This window comes from Balaenoptera musculus, chromosome X, assembly GCF_009873245.2.
Source record: "Balaenoptera musculus isolate JJ_BM4_2016_0621 chromosome X, mBalMus1.pri.v3, whole genome shotgun sequence".
Lineage (NCBI taxonomy): Eukaryota > Metazoa > Chordata > Mammalia > Artiodactyla > Balaenopteridae > Balaenoptera > Balaenoptera musculus.
The window spans coordinates 43,586,735-43,601,657 of record NC_045806.1 but is presented as its reverse complement, the minus strand read 5'-3'; the positions used below and the strand labels follow the sequence as shown (position 1 = coordinate 43,601,657).

At 40.8% G+C, this 14,923-nt stretch overlaps 1 protein-coding gene across 5 annotated transcripts in view; it reads left to right on the top strand.

Moving 5' to 3' along the window:
• The window catches only part of SHROOM4 (shroom family member 4), a 202,785-nt gene that overhangs the window by 92,220 nt on the left and 95,642 nt on the right, over positions 1 to 14,923 (top strand). For all 5 annotated transcript variants that reach the window (XM_036840340.1, XM_036840335.1, XM_036840334.1 and 2 more), the window contains one exon: positions 11,246 to 11,397. In XM_036840340.1, coding sequence (XP_036696235.1) covers positions 11,246 to 11,397 — 152 coding nt within the window. The remainder of the gene's footprint in view (positions 1 to 11,245; positions 11,398 to 14,923) is intronic.

Sequence of the window (14,923 nt, the reverse complement as noted above, 5' to 3'; positions counted from 1 at the left end):
TTATATGAAAAACCTCACAAAAGTATAAACACTAAATCACACTTAGTTAAACACTGAACAAATGGCCTTTAAGGAGGGAACTATATAGTCACATGAAATTGGGTCAGGGCTAACTTACATTCAAACATTGGTGAGGGTCCCATACACACACCTTTTTAGGGGTCTGAGGGAATTGGTTAACTAAGCACTAAATCAAATTAGAATTTGGTTTATGCCCATCGTCTGGATTTGCTCTTAAAATTTCCAGGGATGGTAGACTGAAAGAGCCTGTTGTAATTTCTGTACACAGGAAGGTGGAGTAGATGTTACTTTGAATTCCCAGATGCTGGGAGCAGTTAAATCTCTCAGTGTTCACGTCTGTTTGTGAGGGCTTGTGTGTGTTTTAAATTAACTTCCTAAGGCTGGGAATGTTACAAACTAAGCAGAATCATATATGGATACAAGGTATTGTTCCCATGCACCTAAATTTACTTAAAAGTTTCATTCTTCCCACCAAATTAAGAGTCTAGCATTCACCTCTGGGCACTCACCAAGAAGAGGAGATGGTACTGATGAACCTAGTGGCAGGGCAGGAATAAAGAGGTAGACATAGAGTATGGACTTGAGGACACGGGGTGGGAGGGGGAAGCTGGGGCGAAGTGAGAGTAGCATCGACATATATACACTACCGAATGTAAAATAGCTAGTGGGAAGCAGCAGCATAGCACAGGGAGATCAGCTCGGTGCTTTGCAATGACCCAGAGGGGTGGGATAGGGAGGATGTGAGGGAGGCTCAAGAGGGAGGGGATATGGGGACATGTGTATGCATATGACTGATTCGCTTTGGTGTACAACAGATACTAACACAGTATTGTGAAGCAATTATACTCCAATAAAGATCTATTTACAAAAAAAGGAGGAGATGTTTAGCTCAAAGGATAATAATTCTGAGCCAATAATAACAATGCTTTTTAAAAGGCTTGGAAACCTAAAGTGCCTCTTTAACCAGAACTCTTTGCGTTTCTAGTTAAGGATCATGACTAGCAATATACCCATGGAGAACAAAACTGCTTTGTCACAACCTTGCAGAAGAAAATATCTGAAGCCTAACAGATTTTCTATCTTGGGCAAGTCACGTAACATCCCTGAACCTCAGTTACACGATCGGAAAAGTGAAAGTAATGTTACTTGTCCAGAATCAGGCAAATGAGTGGGGCGATATCCTGAGGTCCCTTCTAATTCTAATTTCAACAGAGTTATTGAACAAATACTATGTACTCAGTACAGACGTTCGTTTTCCTAGGTCCAGTGATAGAACTGTAAAAAGACATTGTCTGACTATCTCTCCCACTATAATGCAAGTATCCTGACAGAAAGTAAACACATATAGGAATAAATAAAATAATGCAAAATGATAAATTCTGTGAAGAAAATAAAACAAGGTAACGTGATGGAGAATGATGGGGATTGAGGTGGGGGAAACAGAGAAGGAATCTACTTGATATTGGTGGTCAGGAAAGGCCTCTCTGAGGAGGTGGCATTTGAGCTGATAACTGAATGATGAAAGGAGCTACATAAAGATCTAAAAAAGAATGTTCTCAACCGAGAGAACAGCAAGTGCAAAGGTCCTGAGGTGAGGATTGGCTTGACCTCTCTGAAGAACAGAAAGTTTGGTATGACTGCAGTACATGTAGGAAATGAGACCAGAAAGGCAGACATAGCCAGATTCTGTAGGGCTTCTAATCTGCTGCTATTTACACTGTAAAAATCATTCCTTGGTCTCTCTGATTCAATTAGTAAACATAAGTGCCAGATGTTAATGATAGGGGTGCTTGATATTTACCCATAAGAAACCCAGGAAGAGGCACTGGCGGAGGGGGGTGGATGTGGGGGTTAAAACAGAGAATGAAAGCTCAAATTCTTGGGGGAGAGAGAGGTGGGGATGGAAGAGTGAGTGTGTACACAGGGGAAATGGTTAGGGAGGGCTGGATAAAGTTTGGAGGGAGGAGGAAAAGCACCAGAGTGACCTTGGCTATGAGAAACAGCCTCAGTGCCTAGGTTTGTGGAGTCCACTGTCAGAAGGGTCAACCATTATAGGGGAAGGGGCAGGGCTTTGCCTTTGTGTTCAAAATCTTAAGTGGGGGAGTGAGTAGGGCAGGAGGCAAAAGTTTGGTTCTTTCTTTTCATCGAGGCTTAACCTGAAAAGCAAGCCTGCTAATCAGGAGAAAGGCTTCTGTACTGCTTTACCCTTATGGATTCCTCAGACCTTGAACTCAAATGCCCATCATTTCCTCCTTATTTTCTTCCCCAACAAATCCTGGCATTGCAAAGGGAAATGCGCTCTGATGTAAGAGCCCCTATCCAACACTAACACACGAACAATTGAGTACATTTTCTCTCCCTTTTGGTTTTTTCATTTGTGGAAACTCAGTTTGGTTTTCTGTTATTGACGCATCTCACTGAGCGGAAAAGAGATGGTATGTCACTTCTCAGCCATCACGTGAACAGGACAGTAGCTTGGAACACAACAGTATGATGGCTTACTTGTTCCCAGATTTGCAGCACTATGTGAAAGCAGCGGCAAGTGTGCTGGTTTAATTTAAAATTGGATCTGTCCTAGGGTCAGTAAGGAATGGTATTGTTATTCCCTTTGCAACATGTATATATACCTTGGTAGGTTATTTCTGTGGGAGTTGTTTGCTTTGGTAGCAGTTATGCAGAAGGATGAGAGGAAATTAAATGCCTCTTTTCCCCCCTCTTTATCTACTACTGTTCCAAGGGCTAAGTGAAGACCAAAGATTCAAATCACTGCTGGGGGAAGGGGACCTGGGCAGAGGCAAACAATGTTCTGGGAGCAGAATGCAGGGGCCCAGCTGTGGGCAATAGGAAGCAAGCCCTCCCCGCCCCCCCCCCGCTGCAACCCCTTGGTCCACATCTGGTAGAGGGCACACGGGTGCCTAGGAAGCTGGACAAGTGGGTTCCAGGCGATAGAGCTGGCCTAGTGGTTTCCAGAGGCAGCCTTTTGTCCCTTCCCTGAAGGGTATTAGTCTTTTGCTCTTTTTCTAGTCAGAAATGACTAATGTGGGGTATGTGCACTCTTTAGAAACTGTCTTTAGCTTTTTGCATAATGGGTTATAAATAAATGGCTTCAGGGAACCAGAAATGAGTTATTGAGTGAACTTGGCTATGGGATGGTTCAGATTCCAGATAGTTAATCACATTCTCTTGGGCTGGAAGGCTGTATCTAACCCATTCACATTCAGCTGGAAAGTTAAAAAGACACTTTTGATCAACTTGAAGAATAGTTTTTACATCAAAAATAGGTTGGTACTAGAGAAAGAAAGATTATATTAATCCAAGAAGAATAATTTCCATCTCTGTGTAGTAATCTGGTGATAAAAGTAACAACCACTTTTGTTTTTAATTTGGGCATTTCTTACAAGCATTCATGCACAGTTCATAAAGGCCAATAGGTTAATGTGTCCTATTTACAGTGTTTTTATATTAGGTGGTATATAAAAGACTGTTTTGTCTTTTCAGCCCCCTGGGCTCAGCTGCTAGATCTGCACACTATACTCTCTTAATGCTGGGTGGCATCATGGACTTTCTGGTTTGTTTTAGACTGTTTTAACCCTATACAAGGGAGCTTATATCATGGTTGTATACAGTGAGCTCTTGCTGATAACTGCTTCTAGAAGTCAGGAGCAAAGTCCTTAACATGCTACCATATCCTTTTGTCAAGTTTCTTCCACCCCGGTCCTCCCTGAACTCTACCACATCAGCTTTGCAAGGTTCTTTGCTCACTTGTACCACTGAAATTCATAGCTTATTAGACAGCTAAGAAGCATAGGTAATCCAGTAGGAGGCAGTAATGATACCTGAAGAAGAGATTGTTGCCTCTGTGACAATGGCCTGACCTAAAGTTCTGCTTCTCAGAGTGGGTAGCAGGAACCCTAGGGACCATGACAAAGAGAGGTATCTGGGAGAGACAGGAGGAACAGAAGTGGATGGCTCCAAGATTAGATAAGGGATTGATTCCGGTTTTATGATATGTCAAGATAGAAACTGGCTGGTGATTTAAAAAAACACTTCATCTTTACCAGTTGGCAGGTAAGGAAAACAAAATGTTTGTCTTCATTTTCATTTCCTACGGAAATCATCCACCTTATTGGAAGGCTGGGTATGGAAAGAAGAGCAGATGAATACTGTCTCAAAGCTCAGAGGAACAATGGGCAAACTCGTAAATTATAGGCCTATTGTAAAGACTTACCCTTTAAGTGAGATGTTTTTGCCTTGATTAAAGCTATGAGTATGTGAAAATAGTGCCCAATCCTTGGGCCCTACCTCAGAAATATAATCTGTATATCTGTATAGTGTAGAGTTCTTAATTTTTAAAATTCTTTCTTAAATTAAGGAAAAGTTTTATATATATATATATATATTATATATATATATATAATACATATATATATAAAACACATATCTCAGTGAATTTTTAGATGTGTATATTTCCATGTAATCAGTTCCCAGATTAACATGTAAAACATTTCCAGCACCCCTGAAAATTATGCTCATGTGCCTTCACAGTCAGTACACCCTTTCAAGGTAACTACTAGTCTGAGTTTTATCACCGTAGATGAGTTTTGTCTGTTCTTGTCCTTTAAATAAAATGGAATCATACAGTATGTATTGTTTTAGTCTGGTCTCTTTCACTCAGTGTAATATTTTGACAGGCATCCATTTCATTGCATGTATCAGTAGTTTGTTCTTTCTTTATTGTTATGAAGTGTGCTACTTTGTTTGTAGGTATGTCTTGATGGATTATTCCTAGTTTTTGTCTATTGTGAATAAAGCTGCTATGAATAATCAAGTCCTTTTTTTGTGGACACATATGGTACTTTCTCTTGGGGATACTTAGGTGTGGAATTTCTAGGTGCTAGATTAGGTACACAGATTTCCAAAGTGGTTGTACAATTTTACACTCCCACCAGAAATGTGGAGTTCATATTGCTGTACATATCTTTTTTAGTGAAGTTCCTGTTCAAGTCTTTTGCCAATTGGTTATGTTTTTCTAATTGATTTGTATTTCTTTTTATATTCTGAATGTAAGTCCTTTGTCAGATATACGTATTATGAATATGTTTCCAATCTGTGGCTTGGCTTTTCACTTTTTCAGTGACATTTTAAATGAACTTTTTTTTAATTTGATGAACTCCAATATAACACTATATCTTTTAGGATTATTGCTTTTTGTATCCTGCCCATAAAACTTTGCCCACCTCAAGGTCATAAAGATGTTCTCCTATGTTTTCTTCTGAAAGCTTTATGGTTTTAGCCCTTTCATTGAAGTCTATGATCTGGCCAAAAATTTTTTAGTAAAAATTTATATCAGTAAAAATGTTTTGAGCATGTGTCCCCAATATACATAATTTTATTTATGGATGATACAATCTACCACCACCAATATTAAATACTAATAAAGCTTGTTTTTTTAAAAATTAGATAAATATAAACAGAACTTCCATTATCACCCTTTCCAGTAGATCATTTGTGCATAGCCTGGGATATATAAATCCACCCTGGAGACTACTGTTCTAAACCACCAAAGGCTAAATAACATTTTTGACAAACACTGATAACATTAATGTCAGCAAAAGACTTCAGTGTTAACAAATGGCTAGAGTTGACAAAGTCGGAAGAGGACCCCAATGAGCATATTTGCTGATAATGTAAGAAACTCTGAGTTTGCTCTTGCACAGTGATGTTTGTTCTCCCTTACCTGACTTACGGAGACAGCAAGAATGATCTGACTTGGTAGGAGAAAAGACAGACTTGCTTTTGGTCGCTGATGTAGGGTACAGTGCTCTTGACTCCCTATCCCTTTTCTCATTACCAAGTTCCTAGAGCTGAGCTTGGCTCTGGACTGACTTTTTGGCAAAGATACTTAGAATTTGACTTGGGGTAATCCCCGGGGAAATCTAATGATTTGGAGCTTAGAGAGGTTTCCTTGTGAGGATTAGTAAAATAGATGGTAATTAAGCAGCTGGGGAGGAAGGAGCTGTCTGTAAGGATAGGTCATACTGTGGGGCACAGCATAGCTCCCTTGGTCCAAGGTCAAGAGAGCCGATGGGTGTGATCCACAGAACTGAACATTCTGGGGCAGCCCCTTGTAGGATTCTTAGCTGGTAAGGTAAAGAATATCTTTTCCTTTGGTGTCCACCTCCTCAGTCTAGTTCCATATAGGACTTACTACTTAGAACCATGCCTACTTACATCTTTTTAATTGGGTGATGTTTTTGAATTCTCATTTATTTGAGAGAGGTTCTTGTTTTCTGTTTTGCCTTTTGGGAAGCTGGGGTAAGGTAGGGAAGATGAAATTAGGAACAGCAGTTTCTTATTTTTCAAATCTAGACTACTTTGGAATTTGGGAGGGATTTTGAAGGGAGAAAGTTGCTAAAAGAAACAAGTTAGGGCAGGCAGTTTGTCTGCAACCTGGGACCAGACCGTTGAAAGTCATGGCAAAGAGATCGCAGAGGTTTCAAAGCCTGTATCTCCCTCGTCCAGGTCACTCTGATTGATCTCTCCTAACATGATCAGATTCTAAGGGATACCAATGGGGTAAGAGAGGGCAGATCAGAAACAGCCCCCAACTTGTGGTCTGCTCAAGTCAAACTGAGTTTCAGAATAAGCACAGACTTTATTATTTGATGATCCTACTTCCTAATAGTTAAACTTCTCAAAGACAGATTATCTCCATCTCTACATTTTCTCTCTATTGATTCCCCAGAAAAGGCCAAATTGCTGTCTGGAGTGTTACTAAAAACGTGAAAATCTTTCAAAAAGTGATAAAAAGACACTCAGAGGATATACTTATTTTAAAAAAGCAATATAACTATTGTATTCTGGGTGGACCTTTTCCATTTATGTAGTAAAAAAATCAATCCATACAATTAACTATGTTATTTGCCTTCTTAGACAATGGGCAAGCTGGTGGAGGTAGGAGAACGGGCGGGTACAGTGGTCCCTAGGTATCCGTGAGAGATTGGTTCTAGGACCCCCACGTGGATACCAAAATCCATGGAAGCTCAAGTACCTTACAGGTGGCCCCCCCATGCATGGGATTTTGCATCTGTGGATTCAGCCAACCAGATGAACCCGTGGAATGCCGGAACATCCTGCGGAACATGCGCCGTGGCGTAATTTGGCCAGAAGCTCCTAGAACTGGCCAAGAAAGTTTCAGTTAGTGCCTAGTTTTTCCAATAAATTTCTTGTAGCAAGCAGAGGTATTCACAATCATGCCATTGACTTTTAATACTGCTCTTACACTATTGTAATACGCATTCAATACCTGCTGGTTATTGTTGCAGATGGTATGTCTCCTGCTGATGCATTTTTTCCCGCGAGATAAACCTGGCTTAACTTTTCTTTCCTTCACTTTCTCATATTTCCTAGTTTAGTCAAAAGACCCAAGCAAGTATCTGCTAGTATCTTTTATTTAGTATAAAAGCTACTAGAAAGCCAGTAAGTACTGTTAAGTCCATTTTCCTTTGCCTTTACTCTCAAGCGACCAACTTGTCACTTTGTTGACAGTTATTAGAGCACTTCATGCTTCATTGAAGATCCATCAAAAATTTCCAATTCATCAGCTCATTAGCACAAAATGGGCTTCAGGAATCTCTTTCTCTCGGTGTCCCAACTGTGCTTTTATAAGTGTTCAAACCTTGATGGACCACTCTGAAACAATGGATAAAGACCACAGGGAAATGAGAGATGGATGTTGATTAGTTTCGAAGGAGTGAAACATAGGTGAAGGCAAAGCACAGTGGGATTATCTGTGTCAGCAGAATGGTAATGCATGACTTTGCTAACTGTACACAGGTCACTGAATGTCAGAGCTCCACAGGTCCTCAGAGACCATCTAGTCAGACCCCCACGTTTTACCAGTAAGGGTAAAAGAGGCCAAAAGAGGGGAAAGGGACTTGTCCAAGGTCAATCAGCTCTTCCCAACTTTCCAGACAACAGCTGGCTTTTGGCTATATGACCTTTATGCAATCAATTTTCAATTACTTGGACCACTCACTGCTAGCCCAGCGATCACTTGGATAATCCAAAATGACACATAAGTTAACCATCGTTTACATTGGGCTTTGTAGTGTGTGTTTATACTGACATTCCAATGCATCTGGGTCCAATCTGAGAATACACAACACTTCAAATGAAACAAGAAAGCCACCCTGAAGGGCTGATTCAGGAAGAGCTGGAAAGTTGACCAGCCTTACTGAATGGACAGCATCAAATGATGCTATACAGCCCTCTCAAGAAGGACATGTTATTCTCAACATGTTTGTTGATTCACACCTCTTCTGTGCCCCAGCCAGAGTTACGAGTGGCACAGTGGGAAGGGAAAAACAAAATCTTTTATAGGAGAATATGCATATTGTTTCCCCTCCCTTCTTCCTTTCCCCTCCCCTCCCTTCCCTTCCCTTTCCTTTCCTTTTCATTCCTTTTCCTTGCTAGAAAAATGAACAGCTGCTTTATCTTCTATATAAACAAATATGTGGTTGAGCCATCGACCTGGAGAACTGGCTGTCAGGATGCCAAACAATAAATGGAAGACATGCTGGATCCCAGGAATCTAGAGGTGGAAGGGGGAGGAGGAACACCCGCGAAGCAATACTTTTTAAAAGAGTCCAAAAGTTAGGAGGAATAAGAAGGAATCTGTTGTATAGCTCAGTAAATGCCGTGGGTTTGGGAAAGGGCTAGTTTGGGGTATAGTCCAAGGGCTCTTCAACCAAATGGAGTTTCATTTCCTGATCTGGACCTGTCTGTACTTTGGAATTTGGTGCCATAATTTGCTGGTTTGTTGTCTGTGAACCCTCACACTTGTGCTAAAATGGAGTTATTATTATTCATGTTCTGAAGGTGATGCTGCTGGTGACTGAGAAAGGGCATGGAACAGAAAAAGGGGCATGGACAATTGGCTTGAGGCTATAGTCCAAGAAAGAGTCCCTGCAAGGATTCAGATAGTGGCAAACAAAGTGGCAGTAGGGAATGCAAAATGCCTGATCTTTTGCTGCAGCCATAATTAAGCATTTTAGTTTAAAAGGTACCCCTCTTTCGTTTTCTGGTAGAATAAACAAATCTTATTGATGTAACAAAGGGCTTAATTAACCCGAGGTGGTACTTAATATCAATACATATTGAAGGAAAGACTTGCTATGGTTAACAGTAATATGGATAATTGAGTTATATGAATTTAAAAATGGGTAGAGTGAATTAAGACTAATGTACATCAACACGAAAAATCTATTAGCATTCATTAGTTAGACTCTTGTTTGTGGTTCTTTGTTAGCCTAAGGAAGCCCTTTCAAGTGGCTGATGATGCCTGTTGAAAGTCCTGCCTGATGCTGAGGGCCTTCCATGGATGCCAAAGGAATGAATCATTCAAACAGAACTTCTGAAATTCAAGTACAGCACTTTGCTTCTTCTTCTTTTTCTTTTTTCTTTCTTTTGGCAGCAGTGACTGTGAAGTAATAATGATAATGAGAATGGAAATAAGAGTGTGATCCTACTTAATTTGCTGAGAGTTGTTCCCCATTTACCAATATTGGCTTGTTTTGTCTTGAGTGGTGGCCCAGGTATTGGAACAAAGGTATATATATTCAATGTCACTTGGCTAACCTATGATTTGTCAGACAAAGGTTAATTAAAAAAATTGTTGGGTTAGCAGCAATAAATTTAATAACAGTCTGTGATTTAACTCAGAATTTCAATTTATTTGATGGGATTTTTAAAATCCTGAATTAACATTTTTTTCTGAACTCAGGAGGTCTCATCTGCCAAATTGCACATGAGCTGGCCAACCTAAAGCTCAGCAATATTCTAACTTACATGGTGTGGGGATAGATTGGAGGGATGCTATAAAGGACTGAAAGAAAGATTGGAACAAGAGTAGAAGTAAATGTAAAAACACCTCCAGCAAAGACCAGCCCTTAGCTGCGCCATTTAGTTAGAACCTGCCTTTCCCTAAGAATTGTATGGTTTAATCATCCTCAACTCTTTTGCTTCTGAGAGAAACAAACACCTCTTCCTGATTCCATTAGTGGGTTGGACCTTTTTTCATCTGCCCATCTCCATGGACATATGAACTTTAGATGGTAACCCACCCCTGAATCTGGGAGCTATGTGTACTTTGTTCATTTCTGTATCTCTAGCACTAAGCATGTTGTCCCCTGCATACTAGAAATTAACCAAAAACTTGAGGATGGGTTAATGGATGGATGAGATGACTCCTACCACCATGGATGGAATTGATGTTCCAATAGGTGGAACTCACCTTTGTAGTAGAAATGTCACATACAAAAGTAGCCGTAAGTAAGGATCCTGGGGGAACATTCTGCTTTGCTTTGCTTTTGCCTACCCTAGTGGCTATTATTTCTTCCTTTGCTTTCAATGCCCACGCCCCAGCCTGACTACATTCCTGCCAAGATTGCCCTTAACCAATGGAAATTCTGTAGGCTATGGTGGAACAGTGAACACCCATGTTCCCAGCACTTGGTCAGTGCCCACTGTCAACAACATACTTGTTGAAGAGATATAGATAAATGATCAGTTACTTTGTATCTTTTGGATTTGCAATTCCACTCACAGAAGGTTGAGCTGGAAGCCACCTTCAAGGTCTTCAGAGTCAACTCCTTGCTCCCAGATACTTCACGTACTAACAACCCTGTGAGGTAGGGATGCTTATTATCTGTATTTCACATATGGGGCCATTGAGACATGGAGATGTTAGGTAACTTGCTTGGGGTCACAGAGCTAGGAAGTATTAGAGCCAAGATTCACACTCAAGTTTGTCAGACTTCAGAGCCTGCCCAAAGAGAGAAGGACTTGCCAAAGGTCATTTTGCTGAATCCTAGTTCTTCTGGCTCTAATTTGTGTGCACAATTTGCTATTCCATGCCCACACTGTGGAGTTCCTTCGAACATCGTTTTCTTATTTAGAAGCACTTGTCTCCCCAAATGGACTGTTGATTCCTCCAGTGCAAAGATTGCATTATGTCTGTGTTGTTTTCTTCCTCAAGGGCTTGCCCAAGCTTTACCTTCAGTAAATAATGGCCTGTAATCAGCTTCTTAGCTGCTCCCTGGAGCGTCTTGGTGCCATCCCCCAGGACTATTTGTGGCTCAGAAGTTGGGAGGAGCCAGGAAGTAGAATTTGGGGGAAGGAATCTCCTCACCACCTGCTTTCTTTTTTGTCCTCTGCAACACAGATTGAAGATGGAGGCAAGGCAGCCTTGTCCCAGAAGATGAGGACTGGTGATGAGCTGGTGAATATCAATGGCACTCCATTGTATGGCTCCCGCCAAGAGGCCCTCATCCTCATCAAAGGCTCCTTCCGGATCCTCAAGCTGATTGTCAGGAGGTAAGGCACAGGGAGATTTGCTATAAGGTGCAGGGGCCGCTGAAACCACTTGGTTGGTAGTAAAGCCTCAATAGGGGCATGTCTCTATCAATATCAAGGAAAGAGGTGTTTCATGTGAACAGAATTTTGCAAAAAACTGAAGCAGAATGGCATAAGAGAAAGGGCCTTTGGTTCAAATCCTGGCACTATCTCATACTACCCATGTCATCTTGCATAAATTTATTTTACCTCTGCAAGACTCACTCTCCTCATTTGCTTTTTTTTTTCTTTTTTAAAATTTATTTATTTATTATTTATGGCTGTGTTGGGTCTTCGTTTCTGTGCGAGGGCTTTCTCTAGTTGCGGCAAGTGGGGGCCACTCTTCATCACGGTGCGCGGGCCTCTCATTATCGCGGCCTCTCTTGTTGCGGAGCACAGGCTCCAGATGCGCAGGCTCAGTAATTGTAGCTCACGGGCTCAGTTGCTCCGCGGCATATGGGATCTTCCCGGACCAGGGCTCGAACCCGTGTCCCCTGCATTGGCAGGCAGATTCTCAACCACTGCGCCACCAGGAAAGCCCTCCTCATTTGCTTTTGAGAGAACTAAATGACTCAATACACACCAAGCGCCTACCTAACCCAGTGTTTCTCTGTCTCCTCCTTCATAAAAGGCTGCCACTGCTGAACCACATAGACTTTTTTTTTATTTTTAAAAAATTTTAAAAAATTTTATTTATTTATTTATTTATTTATTTATTTATTTATTTATTTATTTTTTACCACATAGATTTAAAGAGCTCCTACTCCCAGCCATGGTAGGCACTCTGGAGGCTGTGGCAAACTCTAAGACAGGAAGCCTGCCCTTGAGGAGTGTACAGTCTAACAGGGGAGAAAAGACACACATAAGACAAATTAATTAGCAATACATTTTTTTAAAGAAAGCCATAAAGGAGATTCCACAGGGTGAAGGGTGATTGTCAAATGAATTGTTCAGACAGAAATTGCTCTTAGAGTTCAAGAGAAAGAGAAAGCACTTCAGAAGAGATGGTCAGGGTAAGACTTCATAGAGGAGGTGGAATCTAAGCTAAAAGACAGGTAGAATTTGACAAAGAAACCATCAGGAGGGGAAAGGCTTTCTAGGTAAGTAGAGTGGCACAAGCAGGAGGAAGATAAGGACATATTTGGAAGATAAGGACAGTCATTCTACTGCTGCCAAAGCATCCACCTATAGATGAGCTACCATAGGTCTCCCTTTCATTTTGCTGCTGTATCTTTGTTCTCTACTCCTGGAGCTCATACTTCTCCCTTTCTGTTAGTTTGTTTCCTTTATCCTATACACATGCCTAAGTTTTTCCATCTTAATTATTTTTATTAGAAAAAATTTTGTGTCTTCCTGTAATCATACTTCCCCCTCTGGCTTCTGCCCCATCTTCTTCTTTTTGTTCATATCCAGTCTCTCAAAAGGAGAGTCTATACTCACTGTTTCTACTTCACCTACCTTTACCTACCGTTTAGCTTTCCACCCACTGCATTCTGAATTTGACCCCCAGAAGTCCACTGAAACTACTTTGTCAAAATATATGTATTACCTCCTAGTTGTCAGAGTCAATGGGTTATTTCTAATCTTCATCATATATGACTTACATATGGCGTTTGACATTGTTGCTCTGGATTACACCCTTCTTTGTGAAACTCTCCTTTCTTGCTTTCAAGATACCCCATTTCCTTGTTCTTTTTCTATCTCTCTGTTCATTTTATTTATTTATTTATTTATTTATTTATTTATTTATTTATTTATTTATTTATGGCTGTGTTGGGTCTTCGTTTCTGTGCGAGGGCTTTCTCTAGTTGTGGCGAGCGGGGGCCACTCTTCATCGCGGTGCGCGGGCCTCTCACTATCGCGGCCTCTCTTGTTGCGGAGCTCTCTGTTCATTTTTTAAAATGAGGTTCCTCTACCCCCTGCTCTTCCTCTGCCCATCCCTTAAATGTTGGTGTTTCCCCTAGTTCTACCCTTTCTAATTTCATCAATATACCATGGAAAATCTCACCTGGTCCCCGAGTTTCAATTATCATCTGTATGTGGATGACTAGATCTCTTACGCCCCAGACCCCTATAACCAACTTCTACTAGACATTTATACTTAGATGTCTCAGAAGCATTTCACACACAACATGCTCAAAACCTAATGCATCATCTTCTTCTCCTCGCAAGCTCCTTATCTCAGTGACTGGGACCACCATGCCCTTAGTCAACCAAGCCAGAAACACAGAAGCCATCTTTAATTCTTCCATTGTTCTCCTGCTCTATATGCAAATGATTTATCCTGAGGAGAGAATACTTAGGGGGAAAGATTTTGAGTTAATAAGGGTGAAGTTATATAGGATCCCATTGATTTATTATATTACCTCCCATTGATTTATTATATTACCTGCATAAGACTAAGCCATGCCTGCCCATGTACCTAGGTAAGAGGTGACATGTTAAATAATGTCTTATACAATAAACACATTGTCACTGACTCAGTATTGGATAGGTCATAATTTAGGTTTTAAATAAGGCTTCTTAAAGGGGCAGCTTGGTGAATTTAGAAGTTTTTGTTTTAGAATCAGATAAACACATGTATGCTACTTCCTGGTTCTGTCACATGGGAAATAATAGTTCCTATATAATAGCATGATGATTAAGTGAGGCAATTTATGTAAAATGCCTTTAACATAATAGGTTCTCAGTGAATTTCAGTCCCATTCCTTTCCCTAGGGTATAAAAGAAGCATAATTGGAGTAACCAACCACCATTATGAAATAAGGAGATCATCAAACTGTATTGTGCTTTGCAACCTAACCTTCAGAGACAAGATTTGCTGGGAAACCATTAGGGGTGAAAAAGATCTGACAGGAAATAAAGCCCCTTGAGAAATACTGGTTATACAGAGATACCAGCACTTAGAAGGAATGTAGACATGATCCGCATTGGCTTCTGATCCAGTCGTAAGAATGAGAGTGTTCAGGTGTGTCACTCACTCATCCTCCCTTGGTGAGCTCCATGTCTTCTTTCTCCCTGCTGTGGTGACATCTGCCACTACCAGTCACTTAAGAGTGGCTATAATTATGGCCTTGGAGATAGCCGGGCCCTTTGGTTTTCATGGTGTGGCAGGTCCTATGGCTCCCAGAACCTACGTTGTCTACCCTTTCAGCTTCCCCATCTCAACCCCTATTGGAGGAGGCGTTCAATGACATAATTTATTAGGTGATGCTGCCCTCTTGTGGAAAACTTAACCTTCACCTATGGACTACCCTGGGGATGGTGTAGGACATTTATTCCTTCTTTCTTAGTTCAAGTTATTCTTCTAATTTATGAAAGAGCTCTCAGCACATAAAAGAAATGTGATCTCCATGAAATTTAATATTTAGCCTAGTGTTTTATACTAAGGTAGAAAGTCTTTGGTTTGAGTAAAGCAATCAACTGACAAAGATTCAACACTGAGCTTTAGGTCTGAGCTTGAGTGTTTGGGGATGAATGTAAAGAAGGAACTTCAGAAAATGGCTTA